At 42.5% G+C, this 21,935-nt stretch overlaps 1 protein-coding gene across 1 annotated transcript in view; it reads right to left on the bottom strand.

Moving 5' to 3' along the window:
• The window catches only part of LOC126262531 (cartilage oligomeric matrix protein), a 472,157-nt gene that overhangs the window by 83,398 nt on the left and 366,824 nt on the right, over nucleotides 1-21,935 (bottom strand). The window contains exons 9-10 of the mRNA XM_049959203.1: nucleotides 13,595-13,714; nucleotides 8,715-8,815 (exon numbers count right to left, since the gene is read on the bottom strand). Coding sequence (XP_049815160.1) covers nucleotides 8,715-8,815; nucleotides 13,595-13,714 — 221 coding nt within the window. The remainder of the gene's footprint in view (nucleotides 1-8,714; nucleotides 8,816-13,594; nucleotides 13,715-21,935) is intronic.

Raw genomic sequence — 21,935 nt, 5'->3', positions numbered from 1 at the left:
GTTGCTGAAACTTCCCCAGCAAGTTCAACTTCACCTTCTACATGTAACTTCGGCCCCACTAGATGCCAAACTGAAGATCGCAGACCAGGTTTACAACATTCTGCCCCCCCCCCCCCCCCCGCATACCCCCCCAGGGTGCCCTCAGGCCTCAGGGGTTGGCACACCTGCGCGGCAGTTCCCATCCTGCAGTACAGAGTGCGCACGACTCGCTCCACGCATGCGCGCGGAGCCAACGCCGCCTGGCAACCGCCACAGTAACTCCTCTCCTACCAGCACTACTGCAGCGTCGCCATCGGAGGGAACTACAAACAAGTCCCCCTCCACTGCCGCTTCAACCTCAACCAGCACGACGGGCGACGCCACGCGCCGCCCCGCTTGGTGTTATTTCCACTCCCGCTTTGGCGACGCGGCTAAGAACTGTCGTTCTCCATGCGCGTTCCCAAACTAATAACGCGACCCAATTCAGGCGCTACGGGCCGCGTTGAACCGCACAGACGCCTATCACTAAATACTTCTTCTCCTCACGCGCCAGGACGCTTGTACGTGAAAGATGCAGTGTCTTGCCTTTCATTTCTAGTCGACACGGGGGCCGAGGTTAGTGTGATACCTTTGTCCGCAGGTATTAAATTCGAGCTTCAGCCTTGCCCCCCGCTTCGAGCCGCCAATAATTCCCTGATCCGCTCTCATGGAATAACGAATTTAAGCCTTAAACTGCAGGACATTAATACGCCCTTACAGTGGACTTTCGTTATCGCGGATGTGGATGAACCCGTGCTTGGGGTAGATTTTCTCTTAGCCCACGCACTGTCACCCGACCTACAACGAGGTACACTAACCTTTAACTCGGGAGACCGTACCACCGGTTCAGATATTTTACCCCTCTCATCCGAAAGCGCCATTCTGCTGTGTGAGCTAGCGGAAACTGCTGTTGCAGTGCTTTCTCTTAGATCACACAACGACGAGCTTCGGGACAGCAATGGGGCCCTCCGCTTACGCATCGCCGCCGTGCAAGCCAAGCTCACGGACACGCGTAAGCGGACCGCCCAGCTGTCGCACACGGCCACGCCCCCAACCCCCGCACCACTTCCTCGCACCGGCAGCCAACGCCGCGTGACATTTCTACTGCCGGACGGAAGCTGTACCCGCGACGCTACCAGGTACCCCACCGAGCTCTTCGACAAGGACTACCAGTGGATCACCGCCACCGCTGCTGAACTGCCGGCCTTGGACACACACACGTGTGCATTACAGGTTAGTCACAGTGCAACGGGTGCTGGTCCAGCATCCCCATCGGTGTTCGCGATCTGTCCACAGAATAAATACCACAGAAGGCCCACCGGTACGTGCAAAGGCTAGGCGTTTAAATCCGGAAAAACTTAAACACGCTAAAGCTATTGTTCAGGAACTTTTAGATAATAAGACTATCCGCCCTTCTTCTAGTTGTTGGTCGTCACCCGTTCATTTGGTGCCTAAGAAAGATGACACTTTCCGCCTCTGCGGTGACTATCGGGCGCTTAACGCCAGAACAATTTTAGATAATTATCCCGTCCCAAATATGCAAGACTTTGCTTCCCAGCTGCATGGGGCACAAATTTTCAGCGTAGTCAATTGTCATAAGGCGTACCACCAACTGCCAATGGCACCTGAGGACGTTGAAAAGACCGCTATCATCACCCCATTCGGGTTGTTCGAGTATTTGTTTATGCCATTCGGCCTTAAAAATGCTGCACAGACGTGGCAACGGTTCATCGACTCGCTGGTTGGAAAACTGGACTTTGCATATGCGTACCTGGACGACTTGTTAATTTTTTCTTCCTCCCTCGAGGAACATGAACAACATTTAAATACAGTGCTCCAACTATTAAAAGCAAACGGTATCGCAGTGAACAATACTAAGTCACAACTCCGCCGCACCAGTGTCACTTTTCTGGGCCACAGAGTTTCTGGCGACGGCATCCGCCCCCTAACTGAACGGGTGGAGGCCATTAGTACGGTGCCTTTGCCCAAAGATTTTCAGGGCCTCCGCCGCTTCCTTGGAACGGTAAATTACTACCGCAAACATATTCCCCGCGCCGCCGACATACAAGCCCCACTGACGGATGCCCTCGCAGGAAAAAACACATCAGGGTCTCGGGTGGTCACGTGGACTCCAGATATGCGTCGCGCATTCGATAATCTAAAGTCAGCCTTACAGACAGCTGTTATGCTTGCTCACCCCATTCCTGATGCCCCCATCTCGCTTACTACAGACGCAAGTGATACAGCAGTGGGGGCAGTACTTCAGCAATCCGTGGGTTCTGTTGTACAGCCGCTCAGATTTTTCTCCCACAAACTGACCGCTTCCCAACGTAAATGGTCGACCTTCGACCGGGAACTGTTTGCTATTTACGCTGCTATCAAATATTTCCAAGACGATATCGAAGGTCGCCATCTCGTGGTATTTACCGACCACGAGCCATTGGTTTACACTTTCCGTAACCCAGGTAAGGACTCATCCCCGAGACGTTTTAGGCATATGGACCTTATATGTCAGTTTATGAATGACATACGTTACGTCAGAGGCGCAGACAATGTCGTCGCTGATTTTCTGTCTCGTGTGTCGGTTTTATCTTCACAACTGGACCTCAGTGAGCTCCCTAAATTGCAGACAGAGGATACTGAACTCGCAGCATTGCGTTCCGATATCAAAACAGGACTCAAACTAGAGTTACGGACACTTCCTGGGTTTTCATCACCCATCTGGTGCGACATTTCAACAGGACGCATACGCCCGGTGATTCCTGCACATCTCCGCCGGGACATATTTAATAGTATCCACAACTTGGCACACCCTGGCATTCGCGCCTCCGCACATCTGGTATCTGAACGTTTTGTTTGGCCCGGGGTGATAAAACAGTGTCGCAGTTGGGCACGAGCATGTGTGGCTTGTCAGCGCGCAAAAGTAGGACGTCATGCACAGCCCCCCATGGGTACGTTCGATGTGGCAAAAAGAAGATTCCAGCACATACACATCGATATCGTCGGGCCCTTACCCCCCTCAGGCCCCTTCCGTTACATACTGTCCGCAATTGACAGGTTTACCCGCTGGGTAGAGGTAATTCCTCTCACTAATATCACAGCCGATGCAGTGGCCCGAGCCCTGCTGTTAATGTGGATCTCGCGCTTCGGCTGCCCAGTCTCTGTCACCACCGACCAGGGCCGCCAGTTCGAGTCTGCCCTCTTCCGACAGCTTTGTGAACTGTGTGGGGTGAAACGATTTAGGACTACAGCATACCACCCCCAGAGCAATGGGCTTGTGGAACGCTGGCACCGAACGCTTAAAGCTTCCCTGATGTGCCACGGAGGTGAGTGGGCCGATGCCTTACCATGGGTAATGTTAGGCGTTCGGGCCGCGTACAAAGAGGACCTTGGCGCATCCCTGGCAGAGGTACTGTATGGAGAACCCCTCACACTCCCAGCAGAGTTAGTCGAGCCTTCACTTCCTCCAGATCAAATCTGCGACTCGACATTCGTCGGGCAGGTCAAGGAGCTAATTGCTAACATCCGCGTGCCGCCTCCTCGACCACACACGCCCCCTCCCGTATTTCTGCATAAGGACTTGGCGTCGTGCACTCATGTCATGGTGCGAGATGACACCGTCCGACCGGCACTCAGACCTCCATATACGGGCCCGCACAGAGTCATATCACGGCGTACCAACACGTTCGAAGTGCTCATTAACAGCACGCCTCAAACGGTATCCGTCTGCCACCTCAAACCTGCATGGACTCTGGGAGAACTGCCCGATACCCCACCCAGTCAGACCCCATCCCCTGCTGCACCCACCTCGCATGAGGCATCTACTGACAGTCCATGGATGAGCGACGCCCATTCCCACACGTGTGACGTTCCCCACTCCCAGTCGTGTGACAGTGCTACAGGTGCGTGTGACATTCCTATGCAGAGTGATGCGTGTGATGACTTACCCTCCTACAGGCAGCCCCTCGCCTCTCCCCTGTTAGGATTCAGTGATGTATCTGGGACCAGCCCCAGAGCATGTGATGTCACCGATGACGACTCGTGTGGAGATTCTGTCAACCCGTATCAGGAAGTGGTAGTGAATGTCAACACTGATCTTATTTGCAGCTCTAATGTGTTTTTTGTTATACAGCCGGGTAATGTGTACATCTTCTACGAACAAGCCAGCTTCCCCAGGGACAACTTAACTCACATTCATCTCCTCCAGTCTGTCCCCTTGCCTGTTGGTACTGACCCATCAACGGTCAAAGTCCTACGTACCGCCACAGGCATTCAGATCCGCTATCCTGGCCCCTCACAACCCACCATCCCCTCCCCAGATCCCTCAACTGCTGTACGAGGATTCACCCGGTCAGGCAGGACCATCCGCCCCCCTCGCTGGCTCGAAGACTTCAATTACTAACGTAATGTAATGTAAGGTATGGTTTCTGATTAAACACCCTCTCCCTCCCCCCTGGGTGTTCCCTTTACATGTATGCCCCAATATTTGTTTGTGCTCCACACTCTAGGGGGGGGGCTAATGTGGCGACTATCGACCAAGTTGCGGTTAATATCTTTGTTTTTGGCAAGCACTTTGCTTAGTCGGTGGTCGCGCGCGAAAGTGTACGGACGTGTACCGAGAATTCAGAATGTAAACAACTGTATATGTGTGCTTACGAAAAATAAAAACAGTGTTTATTACATGTGGTGTAGCGTGCATCATTGAATTCGGCAACCCTAGTACGCTAAACCCATATGCTTCTCCTGCTCAGAAGCCCCTTGTGGACGATTATTGTATGTAATGTTTAATATAATAGATTAAATGTTGTATGCATTCAATTACTCCAAATTCATAAATCTTGGCATTTGTACAGCTCTGCAGTAAGCCAGGACAATAATCAAATCTGGTAATTTAAGTGTTTTTAAAGTTTGGTTTTGAATTTATATTTGTATATTGTACTACACTAGGTCAGATGATCTCACATGGGGTTAAATTTAATGTTTTATTCTATTTGCCTTTGTGTGGAAGCATAACTTCTTATTAATTGTAATATGGTTCATGTGTGTGTGTGTGTGTGTGTGTGTGTGTGTGTGTTGGGGCTTATGGGTGCTCAACATTGAGGTCATCAGCGCCCTGACACACATTAAAAGGAACGAATGTGGACAGACCTAATAAAACTGAAAAACACACTCAAAGAAAGCAGGAAAAGAAGGAAAATACTACATAAGAAAGTAAAACCGAAGGAAAGGGAAAACATAGCAACAAGAATGCAACAGGAAATTGTCATTGGCTGGCCACTTACATAAAATATGGGCGAGCTTGTCACACAGTGAACAAGTTAAAATCCTCTCCCTAAAATCTTTATAAAAAGATTTGACATGGCACAGAACTTTAAAACTTTAACCACATTGGTCCGAGTGTTGCCTAAGGTTCATGTGTATTCACGTGAAAGCACATATTTCTTCTCAGCTTTTGGTTTGAATTTGTGGTCAGTTGTAAGTCAGTGGGTCAGGCTGGCAAAACTGCTGAGCCCTAGCCCAGACTGGTGGTTGTGCACCTTGTGACCACCTTTCTCTATGCATTTCCTTTCCTGTTTGGTGTTTTGTGGCCAGCCGGATGCAATATGACTATGATGCAGATGAGTTTTGCCCACACAAGAGATTCCATGGTCCTGGGTTCGATCGCAGAACTTGTGTCTAAGCCATGCTATCATCCGGGAGTTCTGAGATAGAAGTTAAGTTACTTTTTGGATGTTTTTCAGATATTTTGGCACCAGCCACTAGAGTCCAAGCACCGAAAGAGTCTGATAGTCCTAATGTATCAAGAGACCAATTAACATTGTGGCCATTAGTTTTTGTACCCTTATTGGGGCCACTGTTTACCTTGTTCTTTCCCTTTGTGGCAGTTGTACTGGCGATCTTATTATCCTGTTGATTTAATGGTAATGTAACATTCATGTACTGCTGAGTGTTTGTGTACCAGAAATTGTTCCGCCTTGCTGCTTATGTTATCATAAGTTTAGACCTTACTTTGTTCTATAAAGAGGTTGAAGCCTTAAGTACTGATTTTTTCTGATAAAATTCTTTTCTAGATTCTTACCAAAGATTAAATTAAAATTACAATTATAGTTAATAAATTGTTTTTTATTTTTTCTATTGGGATTTAAGTACTTTATATGTTGACTGATTGTTTCTTAACTCAGAGCATGCAAAATCTTTGTTCATATTTATTAATATTGTAAAATTGTTTGATGACCATTTTGCCAAAGATATTTAATCACTGAGTGAATTGTTAAATTTAATGGTCAATAAAATTGTGTAATACAAGGGTGAATGAAGGTTTGTAAATCCCTGGTCCAGCCCTTCCCAAAATTCCTGCTAGTCACTGTTCACTTTCTTTATTTTTGCCATTGTCACACTCTGGTTTTCTGTTATGAAGACTGATCTACAGAGTATCATGTAATGAGCTTAGCTTCAGATCATTTATGATTTTCTTTTGAGAATTCTACATCAAAATTAAACTGATAGCTAGCTAGCAAGTTACTCCATCACTTCCATGCATAATAATGTTTATTTTTGAAACTAATGAGTGTTGATATGTAGACAGTTCCTGATAGAGTAAATCTAATGCCGTTATAATAAGGCTCTATGAAAACAGGGGGGGGAAGGGGCTGTGTGGAGTGGAGCTCCACCCCAGGAGTCAGTACCACTACAAGGGGCCTGGATGTCTCTGTTATAAAGTAGTGAAAAGGTCACATGAGGCACTCAATTATGCAGTGTGGATTTCTTTCTTTTGCGAGTTTTCCTCCTTTTCATAATACTGATTTCACTGGTATACTGTAAAATAAAGGAAGACATTTCACAGCTCACAAAGGGCACTTGCTGACAACAAGAATTTTTGCCAGAATGATTTTCTGCGAGCCAGTAGAGAAAAGTGTACATCCTCTGTCACAAGTCCCATTTAAATTTTGTGCTTTTATTATGCTGCATGAAGAACTGTGATAAGTAAACAAAGCATGTTATTTATTAGAATGTTGAAACAAAATTTGACAAGCTATTGGCACTTTTAAGTACTCATCTGGAACATAAACACACCAGAATATGAAATTGTATTCCTCTCCCTGAGATGCAAGCTGTGATGCCTGAGTCAAGTACACAACTGAAAACTACTTGTTAGAATACATTTCTTTGCTGTTAAAAAGGAGCATAATTTGAAAAAGCTCCTGGAAGACTAAATTAAAACACAATAAATTACTTTTACCTATCTCAGCAAGTTAAAACTACCCCCTTTTCACCCAGTCAACCACAATACAAATGAAAATATTCAATAGTGATATGAATTAATGCATTCCACTAACACTAATGAAAAGCACCTGAAATCGCATGTACTTATGTTTCCTTTAACAAAAGAATATCTATTTGTTATTAGATGCAGGACTTGTATCAGCTGAGGCTTATGAGAGTTTAGCAAGGGAATATATTGAATGATCACACTGTAAATGCTTCCAAAGCAGGTGATCGATTCTTGTGTTTTTCAGCTATGTATCCTGAACCAGAAGATTGTTCATTGCTCTACTAACACAAGTAATATTTGACAATGAATAATTGAGTTCAGAACTCACCACTTATGTCAAATGGCATATTGATTTTCTCAGACTTCTTACTAACCTGCCTATGTGTCAAGCCAGTAAGCCACCTAACAAGGTCTGAGTTACAGGCAGGGATGTATGTGGTCATCAGTCCCTGCTCCTTGGTATTCATTACTACAAATAGCAGACACAGCACCTTCATGGTGTGTGAAACACTTTCTTTATTTTTGCCATTGTCACACTCTGGTTGCACTGTTGGCCAAAAAATGCAACCCAATTTTGATGCCTCTTTATGTATAAAAATGTCTTCTATCAGTTTCTTGCATGGCCTCTGCAGTTCCTTCATTCCAGTCCATCCTAGGTCTACTTATTATCTGCCTCCCTGGATGTCTCCATGCCCACACTTTCTGAGGTATTCTGTCACCATCCATACATCTCATGAGCAGAGAAACCAGCACAAAGGACATGAACAGTTGAGACTTTTTTCTTTAGCTTCCAATGAAGGAAACTCTTAACACCAAATGATTAAGATTCTAATCTATCTTATACCATCTTTGCTATTGTTGCAGATTCTTCAGATTTTTTTTATTTTCATTCTGTAAGACGAATAATTCTAAAGCCAGTACAAGAACTTGTCTGATTTGCCTTCATATTGCAATGAATGAAACAAGTTCAAAGAAACACTTTGGGTCTGCAATCCTTATGGCACTGAACTAATTTATGCCATTAAAGAAACATTCCTTAAGCAGAACAGCTCTTAATGACTTCATCCACAAAAGAAAAATGATAAAAATTGTGGTTATTCTTAATAACTATTGCCAATGCTCAATACTGTTTGCTTTCACGTATAATATCAATTTTGCTGTGAAACCATCTTTATTCAATGGCAGCTGTTTGTTAATCATACCATAAGTGACAATCACTGGTGTAAAATAGACATGTTTCAGACCTTATGATTCTATGAAATGCAATAAAAGTGATAATGGAAAATCTTTGGTAGAATATGAATAATGGAAAAAGTAAATGGCTCAACTGTATGTTACCTTCATTTCTTCTATTATTCAAATGCTTTAAAGGGGAAGATAATATAGTATTATCAACTATATTGTGTATAATGATATGCCTCACCTCATCAACATCCACACACAAACTTCCATTACCAGTGAGTCCCACTGGGCATGCTCCACAACGGAAGTATGGAGGCTCTTCCCAGTTGACACAATGCACACCTGAAGTAGCAATAGAAAACATGAAAGTTTATTTATCATGCATTAAGCTATACTAAAGTAAGTAAAGGAATAATTTGCTTTGGTTGGTTCATTTATCTTAGTCTACTTCTCTTCACATCAGTAATTGTTCCAAGTACAAAGCGTTCCACCTCTGTGTTTACTATGAGTTATTTTGGAAGATTTTTTTTAATCGTATGGTGATTTTATACAATATACAGTTGATATAAGGCAAATGGTTTTATACAATATACATATGATATAAGACAAGATTAAACCATAAAGTCCATGTTTTTCAACCAGTTAATTAAGCTGGGTGTGAGAGTGAACAAGTCATCGGGAATTCCAGGGTATGAATGAAGTGGACTGCATTGGACTAAATGTTCAATTGTCTGCTCTTCTTGATTACATTCACACATCGGTGAACTGATCCAGCCCCATTTGTACCTGAAGTAGCTACAACAACCATGTCCAGTCCTTAACCTGTTGAGGTGGCACCAAAGTTTCCTCGGTAGGTCAAAACCTTTTGGCTTCTTTGTGGGATCAAGGTGATGGGCTCTTGTTCCCAATGTTTTTGTTGACCAATCATGCTTCCAGCTTTCATTTAGATCAAAACCATCCGCAATGAGTTGTCCTGCAGTAACACTTGCTGGTCTTTTTGATCGCAATCGTTGCTGTAGCGGATGACAGAATTCCTGGAGCAGTGGTAGAGAAGGTGATGCATAGATTTTCTTGGCCCCCTCAGTAGAGCTTGTTTCTGACTTAAGTGAGGTGGAGGGATGTGACTCAGTACAGGTAACCAGTGGCATGGGGTTGATTTGATGGAACCAGTAATGCAGTGCATTGTGTTGTTAAGTTTTGTGTCTGCCTTCACACGACTGATGCCAGTTAAATGCAGACAGTCAGCAGAGGTTCCCCAGGTGGTACCACTGAGCTTATGTAGTATGTTGTTCCTTGCAGCAACTTTATGAGAAAGCTTGGTGATGTGCTCTTTGTAGCTCAGGGTTCTATCTAGAGTGATTCTGAGATATTTTGGGAAAGGATTGCACCTCAACATTTGTCCATTGAGCAGAACTCTTGGTTTGTAGTTCGCAGCACGACTCGCTAGATGAAAACAAGAGACTTCAGTTTTTCATGTGCTTGGGATCAATCTCCAGGTCTTAAAGAAAGTTGACATCTTCTCCAGATCCTCCGTAAGAATTCGTTCACGATCTTCGAAATTATTGCTCTGTGCTACCAGGATGTCATCAGCATAGATGAATTTAGTTGATATTGTGGTTGGTAAATCATTAATGTATAAATTGAATAGTGATGGGGCTAAAACAGATCCCTATGGTAGTCAATTATTTAGTTTCCGTTTGTGGTTTTTAGAGCTGCCTAGAAACACTTCAAATTGCCTTTCACTAAGCATGCTGGATATTAGATCCACAATTTCTCGACTTGGTACAACTTGCAGTAGCTTGTAGATCAGTCCCTGTCGGGCAAGAACTTGATCGGTTCAGCTGCGTCCTTGTCTGAAGCCAGCTTGTTCAGGAGGGGTAGCAGCCTGTGGAAGATGCATCTACTGTATATATTGCAAGAAATATCTTTGTATTTTGCCTCATGCCCACATGAGGAGAGGGGGCAAGAAAAAATGGTGGGAGAAGGCAGTACATGATTAGGAGAGGGGAGGAGTGGTGTGGACAGAAGAGAGAAGGGGAAAGGTAAAATGAGACAGTGGGAAACAAGTTTACGCCAGGGAGGTTGCCAGAGTGCAGGATATGCTGGAGAGACAATTCCCATCTGCATGGTTCAGAGAAAATTGTGCTAGAAGGGAGTATCCAAATGGCTCGCACAGTGAAGCAGCTGTTGAAGTAATTTTTGCTGTGGTGTGCAGCATGCTCAACTATTGACTTGTCGAATTTGTGGGTTTTCACAGTCTGGCAGGTCCATTCATGCAAGTAGACATTTGGTTACTAGTCATCCTTACATACAATTCTGTACAGTAACTGCTGCACAGCTGATACACAGCATGGCTGATTTGACACATGGTCCTGCTTTTTGTTTTGCAGGAAATCCCTGTGATTTCGGCAGGGCATAGTGGGTGAGTGTATGGGGCAGGTCTTGCACCTGGGCCGAGCAAGGGGGACTGACCTGTGGGGTGCAGGGTGGTGAGTAGGACTCAGATGGACTGGGGTACTCTGCAGGTTGAGTGGGTGGCAGAACATTACTTTGGGTGATGCAGATAGGAATTTGGGTAGGCAAGACAAGAGCAGATGAGAGATAGTCAATGCACTGATGAAGAATGTGGTTGAGCTTTTCAGGGCCAGGGCGATACTGAGTGGTTGGAGGAGTGCTGGTTGGTGGCTGGTTAAGAGGAGGATATGACATGGGAGGTCCGTTTATGGATGCACTGGATAGGATACTGTCCTTCAATAAATGTTCTGGTAAGGTTATTGGTATATTTTGAAATCTCCATCTTTCACTGCAGATGCGAAATCCACAGACAGTGAGGGGTGTAAGGAAGAGACTTTTTGACATGGAACAGGTAAAACCTGTTAAAGTGGAGATCTGTTGGTGGCTGGTGTGGTTGATATGAACAGACATATTGAGTCTGTCATGTACCCTTACTCCATGAAACACTCTGCAGATGTTTGGAATTTAATGCAGCACACAGTTTCGAGCTCAGGAACTGTATGCTGTCATCTGATTGGAAACAGGTCATTGCTCCATGAATACTGTGACTTGGCTAAAAGCCAAGGGGAAACTTAAGTCATTACATTTATTGAGAACATGCAGCTCCACTGTGTAATATGATGATGATTAGCATACTCCTGTACAAAATATTCCACAGGTAAAAATCTCATGTTCTATGGAGTGGTAAATCCTTTCATTATGCTGGCAAGTTGAAGACTTGAAAGGAGAAATGGATAGGTTGAAATATGATGTGCTGTGAATCAGTGAAGTATGGTGGCAGAAAGAATAGGATTTTGTGTCTGTTGAGGAGAGATTTGTCAACACTAAATCAAACAGGGATAATGCAGGAATAAGTCTTATAATGAACAAGAAAATAGGAATGTGGGTGAACAGGGCCTGTTTGAGAATATTTTTCCACACAAGCAATAAACCATTGCCGCACCTCCCCCCCATTTGCCACTCAGGATCTTTAAAAATAAATATAAATCTTGTGAGCATGGAACTGGATTATTCTCAGAACTAATTATGATACATCCTGCATACAAATTTTGCACTAGGGATGCCTAAGCTGCCCTCTCAGCTTGGTACCCCAAATAGCCACTTGTTATCTACTATGAACAATTAAGTATCATATCTAAGTTAGAAATAAAGTTGTGAAGCCCTACAGTAGTAAAAGTAAATAGGCCTATTAGTTCTGCAGATGACAAAGTAAAATAAATTATACCACATGTTAATGAAGACAAAAATACCTCCCTTTCATATCCTTAAACTCTCAAAACTGCAGTTTGATTTCTCAACAAGTTGCACATGACTTTTTGTGCCCTGTATTTTATCCCTGTTATCTTCAGAATTTCAGACAGTATATTACTGTCAACATTGCAAAAGCTTTTTCTTAATCTAAAAATGCTACAAATGTTGGTTTACCTTTCTTCATGACATATTAATCTAGTGGTCTGGTAATACACATACTTTTGTGATTGTTACATATTTTGACAAAAATTAAATGGAATACACTCTATGGACATCGAAGTTACCAGGGATGAAACACGCAGAATGAAAGGGTATCAACAAATTGTTCAGAAACCAGATTCCAGTTCTAAGAATCAAAGGACATGGAAGGGAGGTAGAAACTGAGAGGGGAGTCATGCAGGGTTTTAGTGTGTTCCCAATGTTATTGACACTGTACACTGAACAAGCAGTGAAGGAAATTAAGCAGAAATATGGAAAGGAAGAAGATAAAGTCTTTAAAGTTTGCTGGCTTCATAATTCTATCAGAGATGGCAAAATACTTGGAAGATCAGTGGAACAAAATGGATACTGAAGTGTGATGAAAGGAGATTACAAGTACCTACATAAGAGGAAAACAAGGGATTACAAGTACCTACATAAGAGGAAAACAAGGGGACTTGGATTGAGTGTAGTTGCATTAAGTCAAGTGATACTGAAGGAGGTAAATTAGGAAATGCGATGCTGAAAGGGCAACAAAACAATTGACAAGAGCAGATGTAAGGAAGATATGCTGTAATAAGTAAACTGACAATAGCATGAAATGTATTTGAGAAGAAATCTGCTAACACTGAATATAAATTTGTGTTAGGAATTATTTTCTGAAAGTACATGTTTGCAGAGCAACCTTATTTGGAAGTGAAACATGTGTGATAAACAGTACAAACAACAAGAGATTGGGAGATTCTGAAATCCAAGTTCTTTGTGATGATCATGATTTTGTCTTTTTGGTATTGATATTTAGTGTTACTGAGTTACTATGCTGTAGGTCACTGGGAATTGGCATTGCGCCATCATCGTAGCAGATGGTGACGATCCAGTTTCAGTTCTACTTATTTTACATTTCCATGTACTCCAAAGCCTTTTCAATCATTGCATCTGCATAAAGGTTGAAGTAAAAGTGGAGATAGCATTCTTCCCTGCTTCAGTTTGACTAAAGTTGCCACCTTAATTTGGTATTAAGTTTTCTTCCCTCCATTACCAAATTAACTACTTCATGATGCCTATTCTCCATATCTTACAGATGTATTATTAGAGTAGCAGACACAATCCAATTCCAAAACCAACTTTCCTTGTGTTTGAATAAAAAAATGACTTCACCTGGATGACAGGGGTTTGAATCACAGCTTCCCCGAGGTTTGCATCTCTGACCATCACCTGTGTAGCCTCGTGGACATGAGCCGCACCGGAAACCCTCTACTGTGTCTACACATTGAACACCTGAAAACAAGATTTTTACCTTATTTCTAGTATTCAAGTGATGGACAAATAATATTAAGCAATGTATAATGATGGTTTTCTGTTAGTACAGCATAGATATCAATGTTCTAAGATTTGCTATCTTTTATTGTGTGTGCCAGATTTGTTTCACATCCCCAAAGGTTCTTTTTCTTGATGAGGTATGCATCTACATCTACATCTGCACACGTGAGGTGTATCGCAGAGGATACTTCCAGTTGTGCCAATTTTTAGGTTTCCTTCCCATTCCATTCACATATGGAGTGTGGGAAGAATGATTGTCTGAATGCCTCTGTACACGCAGTAATCTTTCTAATCTTATCCTCATGATCCCCATGTGAGTTATATGTAGGGGATTGTAGTATACCCCATAGAGTCATCTTTTAATACCGGTTCTTGAAACTTTGCTAATCGACTTTCTTGGGACACTTTACGTTTATCTTCAAGGGTCTTCCAGTCCAGTTCCTTCAGTAAATCTGTGACACTCTCCCAAGGATCAAACAAATCTGTGCCCATTCATTGGGTCCTCTGTATATGTTCAATATATCCCCTATTAGTTCTATTTGGTATGAATCCCACACACTTGAGCAATATTCTGGAACTGGGTGCACGAATGAAGAGTAAGCAATCTCCTTTGCAGACTGATCGCACTTCCACAGTATTCTACCAATAAACTGAAGTTTACCACATGCTTTACACATGATGTATTTGTATGAGTTTGTGACGAAGCAAGCTGGGATATTTTTACTTCCCCTCTTGTTTTGCCATCTGCCTCCTAAAATTCGTTTTTTCACTATAAACTAATTACCATTAACATACATGAGTATAATCTGCATTTTCATAAAGGGCCCGAATTTTGGTCCCAAGACAGTCAGCCCATGGCCGAGTTTCAGATAAGGAACCTGTATTGGTTAGATCAACGACAATGCATCCGTGAAATAAGTGTAACATAATTAGGCCATGTGTTAAAACAATGACAGTGTCTGTTCCATATATACCTTGTTATTCTTCAAGAACTGTGTGGTTAGGTTTTTACTGGTCATAGATGTTCATTAGTAAACTAGTGTAGCAGTATGTGGATGTTCACCTGCAAACTATTAGTGAGGTTTATTGAAAGTTAAACAATAGAGCACTGGCCATTTAAATTTGTATATGGGAGGTTGTGAACAGTGAAAGTAAACAACTGTAAAACACAAATGTGCACCTGTCTGTTACATCATTTAAAATAGTCCTTGTTTGACTTCCACTCCCATTTCTCAGCCAGTATAGAAACATATCGACACCGAGGACAACAAACGAAGAAAAAATGAGGGCATACCATCACAAGTTGGCTGATTCCAACAGTCATTCATTGATATTATAGTCGTAGAATACTATGTTTTTTTTTTTTTTTTTTCATTTTACGAAGTGCACAATCTTACATTTCTGAACATTTAAAGCAAGTTGCCAGTCTTTGCACCACTTTGAAATTTTATCAAGATCTGACTGAATATTTATCCAGTTTCTTTCAGATAGTACTTCATTACAGATAACTGCATCATCTGCAAAAAGTCTGAAATTATATTAATACTGTCTGCAAGGTCATTAATATACAACATGAACAGCACAACATGAACAGCAAGGATCCCAACACATTTCCCTGGGGCACACATGTAGTTACTTCTAAATCTGATGATGACTCTCCATCCAAGACAACACGCAGCATCCACCTTTCCAAAAAGTCCTCAATCCAGTCAAAAATTTAATTTGATACATCATTTGGTTGTACTTTTGACAATAAGTGTAGGTGTGATACTGAGTCAAATGCCTTTTGGAAATCAAGAAATACTGCCTCTACATGACTGCCTTGGTCCAAAGCTTTCATTATGTCATGTGAGAAAAGTGTGAGTTGTGTTTCACATGATCAATATCTTTGGAATCCATGCTGGTTGGCACTGAAGAGGTCATTCTGTTCAAGATATCTCATTATGTTTGAGATCAGGATATGTTCTAAGATTATCAACAAATCAATGTCAAGGATATTGGACAGTAGTTTTATAGATCACTTCCACTATCCTGCTTAAGTGACATTCATAAAAAGTGTTTACTCAACAACAACAGTTTCATGTGCTAGAAGAATTTTGTGCCTGCACGCAAAATAAATAGATAGGGAGATAGATAGATAGAAATTAAAGTAGAAGCTTTAAGCTAGTGTAATTATTGCTACAATGATTTTTATGGTAGAAAGTACAGTATTAGTTAATTAATAACAAAGTTAAGATGATTAAAAAAATCATAAGCTGTTGTACTCTCCTTATTTATTAATGTATGTTGGTTGGTTGATTTGTGGGAGAGGACCAAACAGCGAGGTCATTGGTCCCATTGGATTAGGGAAACATGGGAAGGTAAGTCAGCCATGCCCTTTCAAAGGAACCATCCTGGCATTTGCCTGAAGTGAATTAGGGAATCCACAGAAAACCTAAATTAGGATGGCCAGATATTAATATACACTATGTGATCAAAAGTATCCGGACACCTGGCTGAAAATGACTTACAAGTTCATGGTGCCCTCCATCAGTAATGCTGGAATTCAGTATGATGTTGGCCCACCCTTAGCCTTGACGACAGCTTCTACTCCTGCAGGCACATATTCAATCGGGTACTGGAAGGTTTCTTGGGGAATGGCAGCTCATTCTTCACGGAGTTCTGCACTGAGGAGAGGTATCAATGTTGGTCGTGTGGCCTGATGCGAAGTCAGCTTTCAAAAACATTGCAAAGGTGTTCTATAGAATTCAGATCAGTACTCTGTGTGCAGGCCAGTCCATTGCAGGGATGTTATTGTTGTGTAACCACTCCACCAAGGGCCATGCATTATGAACAGGTGCTCGATCATGTTGAAAGATACAATTGTCATCCCCGAACAGCTCTTCAACAGTGGAAAGCAAGAAGGTGCTTAAAACATTAATGTAGGCCTGTGCTGTGATAGTGCCATGCAAAACAACAAGAGGTGCAAGCCCCCTCCACAAAAAACACGACCACACCATAACACCACTGCCTTCTAATTTTACTGTCGGCACTACATGTGTTGGTAGATGACGTTCACAGGGCATTTGCCATACCCACACCCTGTCATCAGATAGCCACATTGTGTACCATGATTCGTCACTCCACACAACATTTTTCCACTGTTCAATCGTCCAATGTTTACGCTCCTTACACCAAACAAGGTATCATTTGGCATTTACCGGCATGATGTGTGGCTTATGAGCAGCTGCTCGACCATGAAATCCAAGTTTTCTCACTCCTGCCTAACTGCCTTAGTACTTGCAGTGGCTCCTGATGCAGTTTGGAATTCCTGTGCGATGGTCTGGATAGATGTCTGCCCATTACACATTACAACCCTCTTCAATTGTAGGCAGTCTCTGTCAGTCAACAGATGAGGTTGTTCACTTTTGTGTTGTATGTGTCCCTTCTCATTTCCTCTTCACTATCATATTGGAAACAGTGGATCTAGGGATATTTAGGAGTGTGGAAAACTCGTGTGCAGACATATGACCCAAGTGCCACCCAATCACCTGACCACGTTCAATGTCCGTGAGTTCTGCGGAGCACCCCATTCTGCTCTCTTATGATGTCTAGTGACTACTGAGGTTGTCGATATGGAGTACTTGGCAGTAGGTGGCAGCACAATGCACCTAATATGAAAAACATGTGTTTTTGGGGGTTTCGGATACTTTTGATCACACAGTGTATGTAAGATATTTAAAAATATACTGAAACTTTATAATTACATTTTATTAGCCTTATTCATGTACTGAGCGAGGTGGCGCAGTGGTTAGACACTGGACTCGCATTCGGGAGGACAATGGTTCAATCCTGGGTCCGGCCACCCTGATTTAGGTTTTCCGTGATTTCCCTAAATCGCTCCACGCAAATGCCGGGATGGGTCCTTTCAAAGGGCATGGCCAACTTCATTCCCTGTCCTTCCCTAATCCGATGAAACTGATGACCTGGCTATCTCCCCATACAACCCAACCCTTATCCATGTAACCTGTATATGGTCATGATGATGATCATGATACCACAAGAATAATGATAATAATAATAATAACAATAATAATAATAATAGCTTTCAGAATATAAGAGTTAAAAGTAAAGAGATGTTTGCAAATATCAGTTATTGTTTAACGGCTTATATTATGCGAGGTTAAAAAATAAAAATTATTTACCTTTCCCAGAAACAAATACTAGATATACACAATATACAAAATTTCTTACTGTCCAAGGTGAAAATAAATCTCAAATAGAATCTACAAACTGATAAAAGGGGGAAAAAGTTAGATGTATTTTATTTTTTGTTACAAGTATGAACAATTTGCCAACATGTGGACACACTAGCAGCAAATTCTGACTGCATTTGACCATTTAGTGTCTCATGGGACAATTTAAATAATGTAGGAATTAATACTGAAGTATATATTGTGCAGAAGTACAGTACAGGAGTACTGTGGGAAGCTGGTAATGAAACCTCACTCAGACACTTAGACAAACACATATTTTCTCATGCCATTATATTGTATTCTTAATGTCATTTACTTTCAGTAATAAATCTTACATTAAATAAGCTGTTACACACACACACACACACATTATATAGGGAAACATTCCACGTAGGAAAAATATATCTAAAAACAAAGATGATGTGACTTACCAAATGAAAGTGCTGGCAGGTCGACAGACACACAAACGAACACAAACATACACACAAAATTCAAGCTTTCGCAACAAACTGTTGCCTCATCAGGAAAGAGGGATGGAGAGGGAAAGACGAAAGGATGTGGGTTTTAAGGGAGAAGGTAAGGAGTCATTCCAATCCCGGAAGCGGAAAGACTTACCTTAGGGGGAAAAAAGGATGGGTATACACTCGCACACACACACACATATCCATCCACACATATACATATATGTCTGTATATGTGTGGATGTGGGTTTTAAGGGAGAGGGTAAGGAGTCATTCCTATCCCGGAAGCGGAAAGACTTACCTTAGGGGGAAAAAAGGACGGGTATACACTCGCACACACACACATATCCATCCACACATATACAGACACAAGCAGACATATTTAAAGACAAAAAATATGTCTGCTTGTGTCTGTATATGTGTGGATGGATATGTGTGTGTGTGTGCAAGTGTATACCCATCCTTTTTTCCCCCTAAGGTAAGTCTTTCCGCTCCCGGGATTGGAATGACTCCTTACCCTCTCCCTTAAAACCCACATCCTTTCGTCTTTCCCTCTCCTTCCCTCTTTCCTGATGAGGCACCAGTTTGTTGGGAAAGCTTGAATTTTGTGTGTATGTTTGTGTTTGTTTGTGTGTCTGTCGACCTGCCAGCGCTTTCATTTGGTAAGTCACATCATCTTTGTTTTTAGATATATTTTTCCTACGTGGAATGTTTCCCTCTATTATAACCATTATATATATATATATATATATATATATATATATATATATATATATATATATATATAAGATGATGTGACTTACCGAACGAAAGCACTGGCAGGTCGATAGACACACATACACACACATAAAATTCAAGCTTCCACAACAAACTGTTGCCTCATCAGGAAAGAGGGAAGGAGAGGGAAAGACGAAAGGATGTGGGTTTTAAGGGAGAGGGTAAAGAGTCATTCCAATCCCGGGAGCGGAAAGACTTACCTTGGGGGAGAAAGGGACAGGTATATACTCGCACACACACACACACACATATCCATCCGCACATACACAGACACAAGCAGACATTTGTCACGCTCCCAGGATTGGAATAACTCCTTACCCTCTCCCTTAAAACCCACATCCTTTCATCTTTCCCTCTCCTTCCCTCTTTCCTGACGAAGCAACCGTTGGTTGCGAAAGCTAGAATTTCGTGTGTATGTTTGTGTGTGTATCGACCTGCGAGCACTTTCGTTTGGTAAGTCACATCTTCTTTTATATATATATATATATATATATATATATATATATATATATATATATATATATATATATACACACATCAGTATGGTTTCCCTTTTTTAAATATGGTATGACAAGCTCTGGTAGAATGCAAATAATTTACAGTATAGATAAACAGAGGTGTTGAATCACCAAAATGCACACAAACATGACTAAAAATTTGGCTGTCTTTTGGGTGAATCTTTTTCTGAGCCATGGGGTGGAGAGGGGAGATAGGTGGCTGGGAGTGAAAGGAATTTTGAGGAAGGGCAGCTGGTAGTTGGGAGGTAGATAGCAGTTGCATAAGAAAGGAATGTGGGAATGAGGGGCAGCAGATGCGTAGCATAGAAATATCTCACAGGTACCACCACAAGTGAATCCATGCAGTGCACAATGATGATGATGTGACAGTGCCAAGGAGGAATGGATTGGGGTGGGTGACAGAACAGAAGAAGGGGAGGCTGTTAGGAAGAGGGTATGGGTAAATGATGAGTGAAAGGTGACATTGTGGAGGTGGGTATGGGACAGGGTGCTGCCAGAGATTAAGATCAGGAGGATTATGGGAATGAAGGATGAGTTGCAAGGACAACAACCATCTATGCAATTTAGAGATGCCATTTAGGAGGGAAGGATCTAGATGGTACACACTGTGAAGTAGCCATTGAAATCAAGCATATTGTGCTTAGCAGCATGTTCCACCACTGGGTGATCAGCCTTGTACTTGGCCAGTTTGCTGGTGCCTATTCATTCGGGTGGTCACAGTTGGTGGTTATGGCCACATAAAATGCTACACAGAAAAGGCAGCAAAGTTCATATATGACATGACTGCTTTCATAGGAGGCTCTGCTTCTGATGAGATAGGACAATCCTATGACAAAACTGGATTGGAGTGTGCTGGGTGGGTGTACCAGTTAGGTCTTGCATTTGTGTCTTAAACTTGGGTACAAGCTATGTGGCAAGGGTTTGGATGTGGTTGTGGATCAGGGATGTATCAGAATATGGATTGGGTGGGCAGCAAGGGGTGGGAAGGGTTGTGGGTAGGATGTTCCTTGTTTCTGGGCACAATTGTAGTCAATAGCCCTGATATAGGATATGGCTCAGTAATTCCGGCCCAAGGAATATTTACTTGTGAGGAAGGTGCTCCCGCGCAGCTGGTTCTTTGGGGATGGTGGGAAGATCAGAAGTGTGTGAGCATATGATACAAGAAATCTGTCTGCCGGCATCGCCCATGCCCATGATCTTGCCACTTCTGAATCCTTTCTCAATATCCTTCTGGCTCTAAACCCAGCATCTCATTTCTTCTACATCTAACTAATTACACCATCATACATAAATGTTTCTCCTTTGAGGGGATGATATACAAATAGTTCCATGGTGTGGTCCCCTCATGGCCCCTTCCTATGCCAACCAGTTTATGGGGCATCTAGAGGAAACCTTCCGAACTTCCCAAAACTCCAAACGTCTTGTCTGGTTTGGGGTCAGTGATGAGATCATGATTTGAACCCAGGGCCAAGACACCTTAATGTCATTTCTCTACAGCCTCAACACCTTCTGATCCAAGTGGTTCTCATCAGCCCAATGGGCCACTTTCCTTGACATTGAGCTCCACCTCCCTGATGGCTCCATCTCTAGATCTCTGTTCATATCATATTCACTAACCATCAATAGTGCCTGCAATTTGACAGCTGTCATCCCTCCCAGACTAAAAACATACTCCTTTTATCTGGCAATCTGTGGGCAGCGCATCTACAAGGACAAGAACCCCCAGCTTGCTATGCTGCAGATATCACTAAAGCAATCCCTGACAAGCACTATTACCCAGACCTAGTCTACAGACAGATTTAATTTGCTGTATCATCACATTCCCATAATTCTCCATTCAACTCCAATAACAGCTGTAAAGGAGCACCCCCATCATCACCCAATATCGTCCCAGACCTGAAAAACTGATCATATCCTTCACCAGAGCTTTGGCTATTTATCATTATGTCCACATCTGAGGAACATTCTACCCACAGTTCTTTCCATCACTCCTTAAGTGGTATTTATGCAGTATCCTGGTCCATCCCCATGAAATGCTCAGTTCCAATCCCTTGTTAACTATGTCACACCCCTGTGGAAGACAGAGTGCAAGACATTTATGATACACTCACCCAGAAAGTTGTATTCCAGACCCATCACTGACTTGTCATATCTCATCAGATCATCAGAGGCAAGACTGCCTGTGAAA

The sequence above is a fragment of the Schistocerca nitens genome, chromosome 6 (genome assembly GCF_023898315.1).
Source record: "Schistocerca nitens isolate TAMUIC-IGC-003100 chromosome 6, iqSchNite1.1, whole genome shotgun sequence".
Classification (NCBI taxonomy): Eukaryota; Metazoa; Arthropoda; class Insecta; order Orthoptera; family Acrididae; genus Schistocerca; species Schistocerca nitens.
The sequence above is the reverse complement of the archived record's forward strand: the minus strand, read 5'-3'. Positions and strand labels throughout refer to the sequence as shown.